Source organism: Microcaecilia unicolor, chromosome 8, assembly GCF_901765095.1.
Source record: "Microcaecilia unicolor chromosome 8, aMicUni1.1, whole genome shotgun sequence".
NCBI lineage: Eukaryota > Metazoa > Chordata > Amphibia > Gymnophiona > Siphonopidae > Microcaecilia > Microcaecilia unicolor.
The window spans coordinates 186,322,908-186,339,165 of NC_044038.1; the positions used below are offsets into that span (position 1 = coordinate 186,322,908).

The 16,258-nt window shown below is 43.3% G+C and overlaps 1 protein-coding gene across 3 annotated transcripts; it reads left to right on the top strand.

The window, feature by feature from the left end:
- The first annotated feature begins 337 nt into the window (after nucleotides 1-337).
- On the top strand, nucleotides 338-15,990 carry LOC115476163 (oocyte-specific histone RNA stem-loop-binding protein 2-like). Of its 3 annotated transcripts, XM_030212375.1 has the most exons (6): nucleotides 341-492; nucleotides 1,980-2,078; nucleotides 6,392-6,481; nucleotides 9,317-9,412; nucleotides 12,618-12,743; nucleotides 14,815-15,990. In XM_030212375.1, exons 1-6 carry the CDS (start codon nucleotides 389-391, stop codon nucleotides 14,978-14,980), a joined length of 681 nt encoding a protein of 226 aa, XP_030068235.1. In that variant the 5' UTR covers nucleotides 341-388; the 3' UTR covers nucleotides 14,981-15,990. The 3 variants fall into 3 exon arrangements, with proteins under 3 accessions (XP_030068237.1, XP_030068238.1, XP_030068235.1); XM_030212377.1 differs by lacking the exon at nucleotides 6,392-6,481 and having other exon boundaries at nucleotides 338-492; XM_030212378.1 differs by lacking the exon at nucleotides 1,980-2,078 and having other exon boundaries at nucleotides 339-492.
- Nucleotides 15,991-16,258: the final 268 nt, after the last annotated feature.

Here is a 16,258-nt window from a genome sequence, read left to right on the forward strand (position 1 = left end):
ATAAAAAAGGTATCATCTTATTTTCTTTTCCATGCTTTATTTTGTTTTATTTCTATTGATTGCTTTGTTTTGAATGTACCGCGATGACGGCTCCGCGGGGAGGGGAAACTAAGATTAACCTAATTGCCTTCAACGTTTTAATGTCACCTCGTCTCCTGTTTTATCTACCCTCCTTGTATTAAATCTTTCCGACTCCGCCTCCCAGTTACCGTACTGAGCGTGCCGGAAGCTCCCATGGTTAATAGATGGAACTGACGTTCTAGTCCTCCTCTAGGGGGCGCCCGAGCTCCGTGGCTGGAAGAATCAAGGAGGTCTATTAATCCTCCTTGGGAAGAATGATAGGCTGACCCCGCCCAGCTCTTTTAAATGGGTCGGGAGTGGAAGGAAGATGTGCTCTTTAAAGATGGAACGAGGTTCCGCTGTGGCTTGGGGTCTGCCAGTCGGAGATTATGCCGCTCTGGATTTCTTTTATCCTGCATTGGAGGAAACACGGTATAAAGTGGGAGGCTGCAGTCCGAGGAGGGAGAGAGGGACTGGAAATAGTGTGCAGATTCCTGTATGGTGTAGCTGTAGTTCTTAGGGTGGCATTAGTCCCTGTGTGTTAGACGTGGATTTGCATGTACTCATCTGCATATGTATATGTGAGATGTGTTTGAACCTAGGAGCCAGCTCCGTGGATTCTGTAGGCGCTTGAGTATCACCCATGTTGAACAAATTAATTGATAGTGTTCAGGGAGGGTAACTTCCATTGGGTTTAGCACCCCCCAGTTATATTTTGAAAAGTTGGCTCCTGCCCCAGTTATATTTTGAAAAGTTGGCTCCTGCGTATTTGAATATGCTAATCTGGCCCTTTATTCTGAAAAGCAGACCATGGCTGGGGCAGATAATTAGTTTAAGCATCTTGTTATATGATGGCATAGGAACTAATTTTTCAGAACGATAACAGGTCATCAATTCAATACAAGTTAAGTATTCCTGGATAAAATTGTTGCTTTATCAACCACCATACCCATAGAGCTAACACCTATTGCTGTTTCTGTATGCCTGACTTTATTTCTCCCTTCTTTCCTTGTGATCTTACTCTTACTCTTTCTATTTGCTTTTCCTCTTTTATAACTTCCCCTTCTATACTGGGTTAAGTTTTGGATTTGATCCCACTCTATGGTCCTTGGTATTTCCTGTTATAGCCGTTGCATTTTCCATATGTACAGATTTGTGGAACATGTCCATTTGCTGACATCATCATTGCAATTGCAAATAAAATATAAAAGCAAAGGTAAAGTTTCCAGTGTACAAAGTCTTAAGGAGGAAATAATGTATGTGTACTAGGAGCATTGCCTAAAAACTGCACCAATGGAGAGTCTTTGAAAATAAGTGGGGGATCAAGTAATTAAGAAACAAGTCAACTGGGTGAATGTGGGGGGGGGGAGGGAGGTTGACTTTGGCCCCAGATATGCCTATTTTATACCAGCCCTCACTGTCTGTAAGAAAACATAGAAACCAGTGGTCTCCACATCCTTGGAGTACCATACAAAGAAGCTAGTCCACTTTGAAAAAGAATTTGGCAAAATGGGAGCTGCCTTTTTGGTGAGGTCTCTTCACATTTACCCTCCCCCACCCCCGTTACAAAGCTGTGTAGCTATGCCAATAGTCCATTCAAAATGAACTGTGTCAGCATTAGCACACCGGCAGTCGCTAGCATAGCTTTGTAAACGGGCCTTAGGACCCTGTTTACTAAGGTGCACTAGTGCTTTTAGCACACACTAACTGTGTAGATGCCCATATGGGCGTCTACACAGCGTGCGCTAATAATGTTAATGTGCTTCTAGAACGGCTTAGGAATCGCGGTCCTTAGTGTCAGTAGTAGTGTCAGTGGGCAAGATCATATAAACAGAGGCGGTAAGGAAAAATGAATTTATTAACTGCCTGAACAGGTTCACAAGGCAGTTTTTAGTATTCTCACTTTTTTCCCCTCTTAGGCTGCAGGTGCCTTTTGCTGGATATTCCTCTCTGCAGCCTCAGTTTCCAGGGCCCCAGATGCTGATAAACTCTGGTCTTGCTCAAGATGAGTTATTTGGGTGAGACATTCTAATTGATATGCACACTAATTTATTTAATTAGTGGCCCTATAAATAGCTGTCAGAAGTGCTCTAAGTAAACATGTTTTCCTCCCCCCCTCTCTTTCCTATTTTGAGTTAAACACAGATTATCCCTATTACACTCCTCCCCGTGAACTACGTTCGCTGGGTAAATGTCTCCTGTCGTCCCCCTTCTCCCTCACTGCTAACTCCCGGCTCCGTTCCTTCTATCTCGCTGCTCCCTATGCCTGAAATAGACTCCCTGAGCCAGTACATCAGGCTCAGTCTCTGGCTGTCTTCAAGTCTAGGCTTAAAGCCCACCTCTTTGCTACTGCTTTTGACTCCTAACCATGACTCTCTTACTCAACACCCTCACTTATCACCCCTACCACTGCAATTTCCCCACCCCTAGCTGTCTGTTCGTCTGTCCAATTTAGATTGTAAGCTCTGTTGAGCAGGGACTGTCTTTTCATGTTAATTTGTACAGCGCTGCGCAAGTCTAGTAGCACTATAGAAATGTTTAATAGTAGTAGTAGTAGTAGTATATGGTACCCCATTGTCCATACAGCCCAGACATAGCTCCATGCGATTTTCCATTTTTTTCCAAAATTGAAGGAATACCTATATCGTATGGTTTGTGACTTGATATTTGCTATACCAGCTTAAGTGGATACATCAAAGCATCTTATAGTGAAAATACATGGACAAGAACGTTCAGAACAGAAGACAAAGAAATAAATCTCTCCTCAGCCATTTCTTCTTCGAACTGAAGAGCTATAACCTCTCTAGCCTATTCTCATTTCAGAGTCATTCTGTCCCCTTCATCATTGTTGTTGCCTTCTCTGTAACTTTTCTAGTTCTATTTCTTTTTTTTTTTTTTTTTTTCTTTTTTTTTTTAATCCTATGATATTTGTTTTATTCCCTAAACCAGTGGTTCCCAAACCAGGTCCTGGAGGCAATCCAGCCAGTCAGGTTTTCAGGATATTCACAGTGTAACGTAGTATGTAACTTTGCTTTGAGATTAGATTTGTAAAAAGGTAAGCAATAAAATCTAAAATCTAGATGTGATTAAATATAACTGTAGTAAATGATGGCAGATAAAGACTACCGTTTCCTATTTAACCTGCCCAGTAAGGTAATTTGGGCTGTAAGTGCTCCTTGTAAAATTACTCCCCCCCCCCCCTTACCCCACTGCAGGGGCGTAGCCAGACAACAGATTTTGGGTGGGCCTGGGCAAGAATTGGGTGGGTACCAAGTGTTCTCCCTCCCCCACCACCACAAAAAAAAAATAGCTGGTGGGAAAACACTTCTTTCCACCTTGGCCATTTGCAGCAGGCATACGCTGAAAACTGAGTATGTGTAGGTGCCAGTATCATGGAGAGTAGCATTTTCAAATACCATCAGGGGGAAGTCTTCAGCTGGCGGAGCTTGGGATCCCAGCTACTACTAAACATGTGCTAATGATGGGTGGGCCTGAGCCCTAAATGGGTGGGCCCCGGCCCACCCGTGGCTACGCCACTGCCCCACTGTATGCCTCTTCTGAAATGTGAAAGTCATTTAACTTTTACTTTAAGTGGAAACTCTATACTTCAATTCCATCCTCTTCTGTTAAGACTGCAAGACCCATCTTCGCAATCCTGCTATGTGAGGCTAGTGTTGTAATACTGCAACACTTCCTTCAGTTGTCCTTTGTCAGTCTTTCTCCTGTGAGACTTGTCTGTTGCTATCAAAGACTAAACTTTGTTTTTAATCACACAAACCAGCACTTCCCGGTTCAGTCGTTACATTTTTTTTGTCCAGCGATGCACAGTACTCGCATCAACAGTCATCGCCATAAACAACCTGCATACAGTGATGAATTTCAATTGAAGGGATTCCTTCAACAGTCGGCAAAGACTTTGACACAGTTGCATATAAATGACTTATGAATAAACTGACTGCCTCAGTATGGGTGCCAGTGACTAACTGGATTAGAAACTGGTTGAGTGGAAGGTGACAGAAGGCAGGGCTGCTGACAGGCATGGCCGGGTCCAGGGTAGAACCGGACTGCCACAAGCCACGCTGCCACCCCCCCCCCTTGCACTGCCACTCTTGCACCTTTTTGTCTTTTGCCTCCAAGCGGGGAGCCCACTCCGGCAAGCCGCTTCCTTTGTGTCTGCTCCCACAGTCTTGTCCTCTCATGTTCGTGTCCATGCTGGAAGTCAGGACCTAGATGATTGCATTAATGCGATAAGTTGGGTCCTGGGCAGCACACAGGAGCAGGGGAGGACAGACCCGGAGGCAGGCAGCAAGAAGCCCCCGCCCCCCCCCCCCCCCCCCCGGAGGCCGGGCCTGGGGAATTTTACTCCCTCTTAGCGGCCCTGACAGGTCGTGGTAAATTGAGTTCATTCTGAGGAAAGTGATGTTACTAGTGGTGTATCACAAGGTACAGTTCTTGGGACTGTCCTTAACCCTTTTTTTGAGTGATGTTGTGGAAGGGCTTTCTGGTAAGGTTTGCCTCTCTGCAGGTGCTACCAAAATCTGCAATAGGATACACAACCCTGATGGTGTGGTGGATAACCAAGAGGAGGGATCTAGTGAAGCTTGACGAATGGACCAGAACTTGGCAACTAAGATTTTATGTTAAAAAAGGCAGAGTGAAATGCTTTTACTATGAAAGAGGAGCAGGACTTGAGTGTGATCACACTTGATTTTAAGGTGGCCAAACAGGTAGAAAAGGTGATGGTAAAAGCTTGAGGAGTGGCCTGCAGGAAAGGAGGTGATGCCTCTTAAGACCTCATTTAGAGTACTGTGTATAATTCTGGAGAAACCAGCTTCAAAAAAATAAACAGGATGGAGTTAGTCCAGAGGGCAGCTACTAAAGTGGTTAGTAGTCTCTGTTATAAAGCCTATGGGGACAGACTTAAAAATCTCAATATCTATATAGACCCAGCCAGTCAGGTTTTCAGGATATCCACAATGAATATTCATGAGAGATTTACATGCACTGCTTCCACTGTATGCAAATCTCTCTCATGATTATTCATTGTAGATCTCCTGAAAACCTGACTGGTTTGGGAACCACTGCTTTAAAAGAAAAGATGAGAGAGGAGATGTGATAGAGGTGGCATAAATACACAAGAAGCACAAGCCTTTCAACTGACGGGAAGCTCTAGAATGAGGGGACATAAGCTGAAGGTAAAAGGGGACAAAGTCGCGGAGTGCAAGAGTGGTTAGGGTGGTGGACTCTGGTCCTGGGGAACTGAGTTCGATTCCCACTTCAGGCACAGCTCCTTGTGACTCTGGGCAAGTCACTTAACCCTCCATTGCCCCAGGTATAAATAAGTACCTGTATATGTAAGCCGCATTGAGCCTGCCATGAGTGGGAAAGCGCGGGGTACAAATGTAACTAAAAAAAAGAAAAAGAATAAGAAAATACTCTTTATGGAAAGGGTGGTGAATTTATGGAATGGCCTCCAGTGGAGGTGGTGGAGACACTGTATCTGAATTCAAAAAAGCATGGGACAAGTCGATAGGATATGTAAGGGAGAGGAAGGATAGCATGGATGGGCAAACTCCATAGACCCTATGGTCTTTATCTACCTTAATTATTCTATCAAGGTACATTGCTTAAATAGCACCAAATGCTCAGTACAATGCCTCCATTTTACAAGCAATAGCAAAACAGCCTCTTCGCACAGACACTTCTTGATAACTGAGATATATATTTTGGCCCTGTCTATTTCCTTCTGCCCTTTGTGCTTCTTTCTCTGTCTGAGTCATCCTCTGAAGGTTCAAGACACTACACCTAGCATTCACAGGTACCTCCCAGTACAGTCCAGCCATTGTGGAAGTTGCACTCGATTGGGTGTCCATAAACCATGCCTCATTCTAGAGCTCAACTAATGGAGGCTCAGTCCAGCTAGTAGGTGCCCTATTGCTCATTAGGGATTCCTCACTCCAACTACCTGTGGCATGGAAGATTTAATGTGAGATGCTAACATGGGTCTTCATATTACAGCACACAGCAGTGGCACAGGGCTGACCGAACTAGGTTGTGTGAGTTGATATAGGTGGAGGCAGCTCTGAAACTGTGCCTTTGTTTTGAGATACTGATGTGTGTATTCCCCCAGTCTTCCTTTTTGTCTTATAGTAGTGACCTGTTGGACAAAGGATAGAGTGAAAGTCCCTATAGTTGAACCTCTTGGTTCATCTATAGCTGCTGACTGAGGCCAGAAGATCTGGTCTGCTTTCAACTGTTGAGCTCTTCTCGGAGCTAAGTTTATATCCATTAATAGCATGAATATTTACATTTTTATTTTTATTTTGATCAGTGGAACCTGCAGGTCTAGATTTCATGCTTCTTTTGTACCCAGCTTTGAAGAATCTCTTCTTGGAGAGCTGGAAAGGACCTGGATACATAGGTTTGTATCATAAAATGATTTCTAACATGCAGGTTACAACTACAGATAACAGGGCACTTCCAAAACCACAGGGATATTTTTAGAATTTGTCAAAAGAATTCTATAAAGACCTTTTCCAATGGTGGCACAATCTACTTGAAGATTAGATTCTGTGAGCAAAGCTAAGTGATTTACTCCCTAAGCTTGGGAAGGGGATTTGTCTTATGATTTGAGTTAGTGTGCAGGGAGAGTCGGCCTTTGTTCGATCACATGTAAACCTGGGAGGAAAGTTCATCTGCCAACATTATTCATAAAGCCCAGACTGGTTATAAGAGGGTCATGTATTTGTTATACCACCTTTCTGAAGTACAACCAAAGCAGTTTACATTTATTATATGCAGGTACTTTCTCTGTCCCTAATGGGTTCACAATCTAAGCTTTTATACCAGGGCAATGAATGATTACTACTAATCATTTCTATAGCGCTACTCAGGGGCGTAGCCAGACACCCAATTTTGGGTGGGCCTGGGCCCAAGATGGGTGGGCAGAAGAACCCCACCTCATCCCACAGATGATGTGGTCTCTCCTCTCACCTGCTGTCAAACATTCTCTCCCCCCCCCCCCCCCCCCACATACCTTTTAAATAGCAGATTTTCACCGGCAACGGGCAGCAACTAATACACACTGCTGATGTTGGCTCCATACCCTTCCCTCTGATGCAACTTCCTGTTTCTGCCTAAGCAAGAATACATCAGAGTGAAGGCTATGGCGCCGGTGCGAGCAGTATGCATTAGTCACTGCTCACTGCAGGCGAAGATCTGCTATTTACAAGGTATGCAGGAGGGACAGTTGTTGGGAGTTTTTGGCTGGCGGGGCTTGGGGATCCCTGCCAGCCACATTATAGCTATGCTGGTACTGGCCCACCCAAGCCCACCCTTGGCTACGCCACTGGCGCTACTAGACATATTGTAATGAAGGAAGGCAACATAAGACACTTTGCAGATCCAGGGGATATAGAACTACTGTACCCACAATGCCAGGGGGGAAGGGAAGAAAGAGCAGCCTAGAAACCCTGACATGGAATCCTCCCCTAGCAAGGAAGGGCCGGACACGGAGAAAAACCATTATATCAGAGGGTGGCCAGTAGAGGGAGCAGCAGTGCTAAAACTCCGTTTCCATGGTTAAGAAATCCAATATAGGATTCCATCCACCTGGGAGGAGGGAGAGAAAAGGTGCAGGCCAGCTGATGGGAGGGAGGAATCAAGTGGTATGAAGGGTGGAGAGTAGCCTGATTGGATGGAGGGCATAGAAGAGGGCATGGATTTACCTGCAGTGGACAACCGTTTGGACGAGCAAATGTGCATGGACTATAAGAACACTAATGACCTAGGTTTGCAAGGCTGAAGGAATGGCAGGGGGTGGACACAGAGTGAAGTAGCTATGAAGTGGGAGGTGTGCTGCCCAGCCTGCAGTACTCTGAGAGAAAGGTATTCAGAGAGCAGGTGATTTTTTTCCTTTTTCTTTGCTGTTTTGTATGGACTATGCTTAAAGAGACTTGAAGTGTGTTTATAAAGAAAAGGTGTGAGAGTTTTCCCCTTCTCAAGGAGAAATCTAGAATGAACTGTTAGCTATATTTTGGGACTACTGAGAGGTTTATGTAAACTGTCTCTAAAGACTGTGGATTGTGAAGGAAGTTTGGTGTTGACTTTTGGATTGTGTGAAAGAGGGAAGCTCCAACCCAGGAGGACAGAGCTGGAAACGTTGTCTGCCCCACGCTGAGGACCACAAGGGTTACAGTACACAGCGCTGTACACTTGAACATGAAAAGACAGTCCCTGCTCAACAGAGCTTACAATCCAATTAGGACAGACAGGACAAACAAGAGATAAGGGAATAATTAAAGTGAGGATGATAAAATAAGGGTTCTGAACAAGTGAATAAGGGTTAGGAGTTAAAAGCAGCATCAAAAAGGTGGGCTTTAGCTTAGATTTGAAGACGGCCAGAGATGGAGCTTGATGTACCGGCTCAGGAAGTCTATTCCAGGCATGTGGTGCAGCAAGATAAAGGAACGAAGTCTGGAGTTAGCGGTGGAGGAGAAGGGTGCAGATAAGAGAGATTTACCCAGTGAACGGAGTTCCCGGGGAGGAGTGTAGGGAGAGATGAGAGTGAAGAGGTACCGAGGAGCTGCAGAGTGAATGCACTTATAAGTCAATAAGAGGAGTTTGAACTGTATGCGGAAATGGATAGGATGATTAAGTGACTTGCCCAGATTCACAAGCAGCCACAGTAGAAATTAAACCCAGTTCTCCCTAGTTCTCAGCCCACTGCACTAACCATTAGGTGGCTGCTCCAAGAAGTCTAGAAACCATTTTTTTCCCAGTCGTGGCCAATCCAGGCCACAAGTATCTGTCAGAATCCTGTAAAACAGTTGGACCTAGGAATAAACAGTGGCTTTCCTAAGTCTACTTGGATATTAAGTTCTTGGAAGAAAGGTCAAACCATTAACTAAGCCCTTTGTAAACCCAGTTCTACTAACTGCTTTTACCACCTTCTTGCACAGTTAAGCTGTGGAATTTGCATTGCATGAGTCCCAATTAGTTGCAACCGCTTCACAAAACTAATAGCATGTTTACATAACCCAGGATTGATTTCTGTCCTTAAATATTTGTGTATGTACCCCATAGATGTAGATGAATAGGATACTAAATGGGGTAGGAAAGACATCCCTGGTGCCGTGTCTCTGAGCTCCCAAAATGAATGAGGGTGAGAAGGGTGCCTGTGTTGCTCCCTGCAACGCAGGTATATCTAATGAAAGAGCTGTCTTTTTTTTTTTTTTTTTTTTTTCTGTTTGGACAGAGCCTTCCTGTCAACCTCTCTCTATGATGTGGGCATGGTCAGCATTGGCGTTGGCACAGACTCGGACCCAGCTGAATCAGATTGGTTTCATGACAGGTTTGTGTGTGTGATTTTTTTTTTTCTTATTTTGTCCTTATTACAAGGATTTATGACTTTCTACTACATGCCATTCCCCTCCCACCTTTAAATTAAATTTTTACCCTAGTGATGTGAAGATCTTTTTGGCTACTAAATGCCTCAAGCTGTCATTGTTAAGCAGAGCTAGGATTCCTAAGATGAAAATGGATCTTGGGGTGATGGGTGAGGAACACTAAAAGTGGATGGAAACATAATAAAATAATTTGTTAGCAGTGGATCAGTTGGGGCCATTTGTGCTGCTCAGACATCTGTTCTTTAGGGCTTCATTTGTTGGTGTTTTCATGGATGACATTGATCAATATGGGTAACTTCAACAAAAGGCAGCAAAAAGTCAGTGTCTGTGGTGAATTTGGCCTTTCCCCAGAGTCTAGGGATAAAGGAGGGAAAAAACACTTTTGGGTTCTGGTCAGCCTGGTGGTGTTGGCAGTGAGAAGCTGATGCAGTGCCTTCATTTAAAATACAACACAAATATACATTTCTATACTGCATCAGCCAAATAATAAAGTTGTAAAGTGTTCAAGATAGAGGAAGAAACTTAAGACTGCCAAATTACACAGATTGGGAGTCCAAAGGTTGAGGAATGATCTCTTAGCTTTTTTTCCTTAAATTTTCGCAGTAGATTAGTTACTGCATTCATAACCATGCAAACAACTTTAAGAACATTAAACCAAGAGGAAACAATAAATCAATTAAACTCCACAGTTTATTTGACTCCCACTCAAGAATTTTAAGCCGCATTATTCAGTATTATAAACCTGCTGGAATAACCTTGTCTTTAATTCTCTTAAATGTCTTCACATTTTGAACTGCTCTTAATTTTAATGGTAGAGAATTCCACAACTTTGGACCCACAGTATTGAAGGTAGAAAAGCGATATGCCTCTAATCTTACAGCACGAAATGAAGGAACTTCCAGTAGGGTCATATTTGTGAACCTCAATGTGTAAACTGAGATTGTCACAGATACTACGGACCTTTCACTAAGCCATGTACGTGCTTGTGTGTGCCCTATTCGTGCCAGTTCCGAGCTGCTGCGTGGCCCTAGCGGTAATTTTATTTTTTAGGCGCACGTCCGCTACGCGTGTCAGAAAAATATTTTTTTATTTTCTGGCATGCGTCAGATACGTGCGTCGTGGCATTTGACGTGCATAGGTCATTACCAGAATCCAGCCTTCCTTCGCAAGTCGCATGATGGCTCCGCCCTCGCGTAAACAGGAAATACGTCAGAAGAGGGCGGAGCCATCATGCGACTTGCAAAGGAAGGCTGGATTCTGGAGCCGAGATAAGCCTGCTGCTGACTTCAAAGCCGGCGCTGCCCGCAGGAAAAATACAATATTTAAAGGTAGGGCAGGGGGCCGGGGCAGGAAGGAAACGAGGGCTGCCTATCGGGGAGCTAAGGGCAGATGGGAGAGATGGTCGATGACCTGGCTGGGGAGTGGGCAAGCGTGCAGCTGGTGGGGTGGAGGCAGCAGGGGAAAAAACTTCACGGTCGGTTGGGCTGGGGAGGCTTACCCAAGCCTCTTATACGGGGCGCCTATGGCGCCAAATTCAAAATTAACACCCGGGGCACGTGGTAATGCTGATTTGGCATATGCTGGACATGTGTAGACCCTTACGCGCATTTGTATAAGGGCCCCAAAGTTAAGAATTGATGCAGTGTAATTAGTTTAAAACAAAACAAAAAAAACCCCCAAAAAACTAAAACTATACACAAAACATTTTAGTACTCTAACCTGGTTAAAACGATGCTCTGCCAATTGATTCTGAAATCTTCAGATGGTATCCATGTATTCAAGGCAATGCAACAAGCCTTAAATTGAGCCTGGTAGAAGACTTTTATAAGGTCCAGGCTAATGTGGTTTCTGTAGCCAGTCTCTATAAAAATCTGCAGCCAGCTAAGAGGTAAGGGGTGACTATTATCCTTAGTCGTTTTGTTTTTCTCCCATCGTATAAGCTTTCTTTTGAAATCAGGATGCCAAGGATGAACAGGAGGGACCCTAAAAAGTATGAGCTTGTGATTATCAAGGAAGAAAGACAAGGGCAGTCCTTTATGTACAGCAGTCTTTAGCAAAGGGCCACATTATGAACCCTCTGCTTATGAGCTAGTGCAGGAAACATGGCTTCCCTCATATCATCCTCCCACCTTCCTCCTGCAAAGGGAGAGCTGGACAGTGAAACAATTCTCTTTCTGCCTCTTCATCTTCATTCTGAACCCAACCCTCCCTGGTCTCCCAGATTTCCCCTGGCATAACTGTTAAGAAGCAGGAGCAATGTGCATTTGCTCCTGCCTCTGTACAGCCATCTTCAAAAATGGCAGCACCTATCTTTGCAGTGTGCATTCTGGGATGTTGACACAGCAGTAAACACAGAGGCATATTTTCAAAGCACTTAGCCTCCCAAAGTTCCATAGAAACCTATGGAACTTAGCCTCCCAAAGTGCTTTGAAAATATGCCTCACAGTCTCCTGGGTTGGAAGCACAGACTATAAACAAAGTGAATACAGTACAAAAATGTCAAGTTTTTTGTTTTGTTATTTTTGTAGACTCCACAGCATTTGGATCTAAATATGTATTCCAGAGCAGAGGTCTGCAGACTAAAGCCCAGCGGGCATATCTTCTCCCCCCCCTCCCCCCCCCCCAGTGCAGTGTGAGATGGGAGTGGAGAAAATCCAGCTCAGTCTGGGCCCAAAGGTGGGGAACAGGGCAAATAGAGACTTGAGGGGAGGGGTGAGCTGTTTGCATGGAAGACTAATTGCAGTGGTCCTGAAAAATTCTAGATCAAAGCTTTTTATCAAGTATCAACATTTTCCCATGATAGTTTAAAATTACAATTTAGTGAATTTTATGATATTAGATTTATCATAGATGTTACAAAACTGTTTCTTTTGCAGGCTTTTATAAGGCTAGTTTATTTGTATCATTACTAATCTGTTACTTGTGATGCTGCTTCTGTGGTGGGGTTTTTTTTTTTTTTTTTTTACATAGTCTTACAATAGGTATTAAACATTATGTTCTCACAAGATAGTATTACTTTCATGCACAGGACACTACTGCTAAATATATTTAAACCTTGCTGGAATTCTTGGCATAGTTTGTAAGGGTGACTGTTTTGATTGTACATGAGCTGGAGATTCCAGTAATCAAGGTATATTTCAAATCCTACAGCCCACCAAATGCTCCTTATTTATCAAGATATGAGACAGATGTGGCAACTCTTCAGAGGAGACAGAAACAGATTGACTATGGGAAAAACACCATTGGCTACCAACGGTATGCGGAGCAGGTTCCCAGGTGAGAGCATCCTGCCTCTATCAGAGGGTCCTGTTTTTGTCACGCTGCACACAGCTAATCTCACAAACATCTAGCCTTGCAGAACAAAATATTGTACAGTTTCAAACAATATGCAGAAGCACTTGTGTGCTGAGTACTGAGTGTTTCTTAAAATGTTCAGCCACCAAGTTGAGATCTGGCCAAAAACAAACTTGCTTAAGAGGACTAAGACTAGCTAGGCCGAGACAACAGGACACCTTTGTGGTTGGAAGGGGTGAACAAATCAATCCCTGACCCCCACCCCTAAGGACATAAGAATAGCCAAACTAGGTCAGACCAATGGTCCATGTATTGCAGTGTCCTGCCAATCCAGGTCACAAGTACCTGGCTTAAATACCTCCGTGAGGTAATTGGTTTTCAGAATACCCACAGTGAATATACATGAGACAGATTTGCATGTACTGCCTCGGTGTATGCAAATTTCTCATGCATATTCGCTGTGGTGTCTTGAAAACCCCTGATAAGTGACCGCACACAAGTTATGTTTAAGGTTAGGGCTCTTGCAGTCCTAAAATCTCAGATATTTAGGGTCCCACCTGAACAAATAAGGTCATTAACTATTGGACATAAAGATAAGGAGATACATCCTCCACTTGCTGCTGCTGACAAAGCCCCAGTATTTATTTTAAGGTTCCTTAATCAGTCAACATATAATGGTCCTTAACTAGGTTTGGAACTACTTTGTTTTAGACAATCTACCTTTTTTTCCTGTTCTCTGCTGGTAATCGCATGTGCACCTAACTGTTAGTAATACCACATTAGGCATACACATCACTGATGCCTCAAGCTTCTACCAGATAGTAGAAGAGGCTTAAGGGAGCAATTTTCAAACTGCCTACATTACTGCACAGTCCATGGTTGCATAGGCGGTCGGTGGCCCAACTGTTTGGGGAGGCTAAAGGGGGCGGGGTTAGGGAGTGGGGCCAGGGGTGGAGCTTAAATCCATAATTGTCTAACACACAAAAAAATAAATAAAAATAAGTCACAATACCTTTTGTTAAATTTAGATATTAGATATGTATCGTGTCAAAGAATAAAGTGGTTGCTCAAAGCATATTCTAAGCACAATCGCTCAACTGCAAAACACTATGCACAACTTTGTGCAAAAACACACTCAGAACCTTACTGTACCATAAATATTACACTGGGCAGAACCTAATACACCAATATGCCACCCATACGGAAAATGCAGACGGTCAACAATATGAAACAAGGGATCATAATATCACAACTCTCATGTAGAGCCACAAAACACCCTAATTCATGTTTAATGTGGGATAAAATGCCATAAATAAGTAAATAAATATAAACGTTTAATGTTGAGCACCTGATTCTCAAAGTGGACATATTCCAAACACTATAATGAAAATAAAATGATCTTTTCTACCTTTGTTGTCTGGTTGTCCGAATCTGCTGCTATCTGTTCTCAGTGCAGGTCAGGAAGTCATCCTTGTTAAATATCTCCCTGGCAACCCAGCCAACCCCCCTCCCCCTGCTCTCCCAGCAGTAAGGTAAACAAACCATAAACCAATTTCTACAATTGGTTACACAAGGCTAGAGGGCTTTCACTGCAGCTCCTGCTGTGAGGATGAAGGTAAATCAACAATTTAAACCTCTCAGAGCACAGCAGGGGAGGCTTAGCCTGTCCAAGCCTCTTATACGGGGCGCCTATGCATGGTTGCATTGCACATGTGGTCTTTTGCTCCAGCTTTCAGCCAGTACTCTTGGCAGGTACTTAACCCTGATTAGGCACTTTTGAGAGAGCAGCTTCTGCAACTACTGTAGTTCTAGGTGGGGTGGGGAGGGGGAAAGAGGCTATAGCTCAGAAAATTCAGAAATATGCAGGTAGGCTTATTTATTATTCTCCCAGCTTTATTATTCTCCCAGGTATAACAGCACCTTGACAACAGGCAGGTAAAAGGACAAATGTGTAACAAAAGCACAAACTGCCTACCTGTCTGTAAAGAATACATGCAATTCCTTTTAAAACTCTTTTGCTGCCAAGTTTCACAACTTTCTGGTCTTTACACAGGGCACTTCGGAAGCCAGGCATTCATCCTCACAGCCCCAATAAATATAAGAGATACAGTCGACGCTCCTGGGATATGCAAATCAAGCTGTGGCGCCGGGCCCTTCACGCTTGGGATCCTGCTATTCCTCTAGGAATGAATGTCTTCCACAACACACTTTTCAAATGACGCTGTCTGATCTCTTGTGCCTTTTTAAAATGCAGACAGATATTTGGTGGACAATAAAAGTGTGTTTAGACCTTGCAGAGTAAGGTTCCTTTACGTTCATTTTCCGCATAACTGTGCACTGAAACTCTGTTCTGTTTTCAAAAACTTTTCTTAAAACATACTCAAATGCTGAGTTTTGCTGTTCTAAAAAGGGGTTTTATTTAAATAGCAAAACTCATCTGTGTTTTGTGATGCAGGAATATTTCTTTATGACCTGTTACTAGAGAGCTGTTTTCCAAGTTTACTGCATTTTTCAAATAGCTTTTCTAATTCTTGCATCTGAAAGGAATAAATCCAGCCTTTCCAGTCTTAGACCATTTGACCTGACTGGAGATTGAATGAAGATGCAAGTACTGTCTGTCCCACAGTGCATTACTTAGTGACTTTCTCTGATGCTCCTCCATTTTTGTGCTGCTCTACTTCAGAAAAGACTCTGTTGGCAGATCTATTTCTAAAATAATACCTGAATTGAGCTTTTCCAGTCTCTGTTCTGTGTAAAATTGGGCTCTTACAATGGCACAAAATGTATAATTGCTGTCTGAATATTGATCTTGTTATTACAGTTACTGAAAAATGTCAACAAATTACATGGGAACATGATATAATCTAATGTAAATTCTGAAAACACTTTTTCTAAGAAAATGCCTGTGTACAATAGGAATAGTAGGGGATGTTGCAAGGTACTGTTTCTTAGGGGTTTGCCAGAGGCTGTGCTGTAGTGACATTCTGGATGTGGCAGGAAATTGTGCTACCCTATTGGGGATGGCAGGTTCTGAGTGTTTCTCTCTAGGGTGAGGTGGGAAAAATATGGAAAAGAGTGCAGTGACATCCACTGGTGGTGGGGAATACTTCTATATAGTGTTTTTTTCCCCTTCATATCATGTATATGAAAGACTAACTCACTTTCTCATTGTTATCACTGCTAGTCTTTAGCAGGAGAGACATATAAAATAAAGTAAAATGGAAACTTTTATCTTCTTTTTATTCAATTGTTTTTATTACATCTTATCTGTTTATGATGTATTATAAATAAATTACAAAATACATGTTGCTACTACTCCCCCCCCCTTTTTTTTTTTTTTTTAAAGGAGGGCCCTCTTAAGCCCTCCCTACACCAATCCTGCATATGTCTGTCTTATGCTGGACTGGGAGTGAGGGGATTATCTCCCTCTTTCTCAATCTTCTGCACTCCCCTCTCCCATCTGGCATATTTCCCTCTTTCTCAACCCTTTCCCCAGA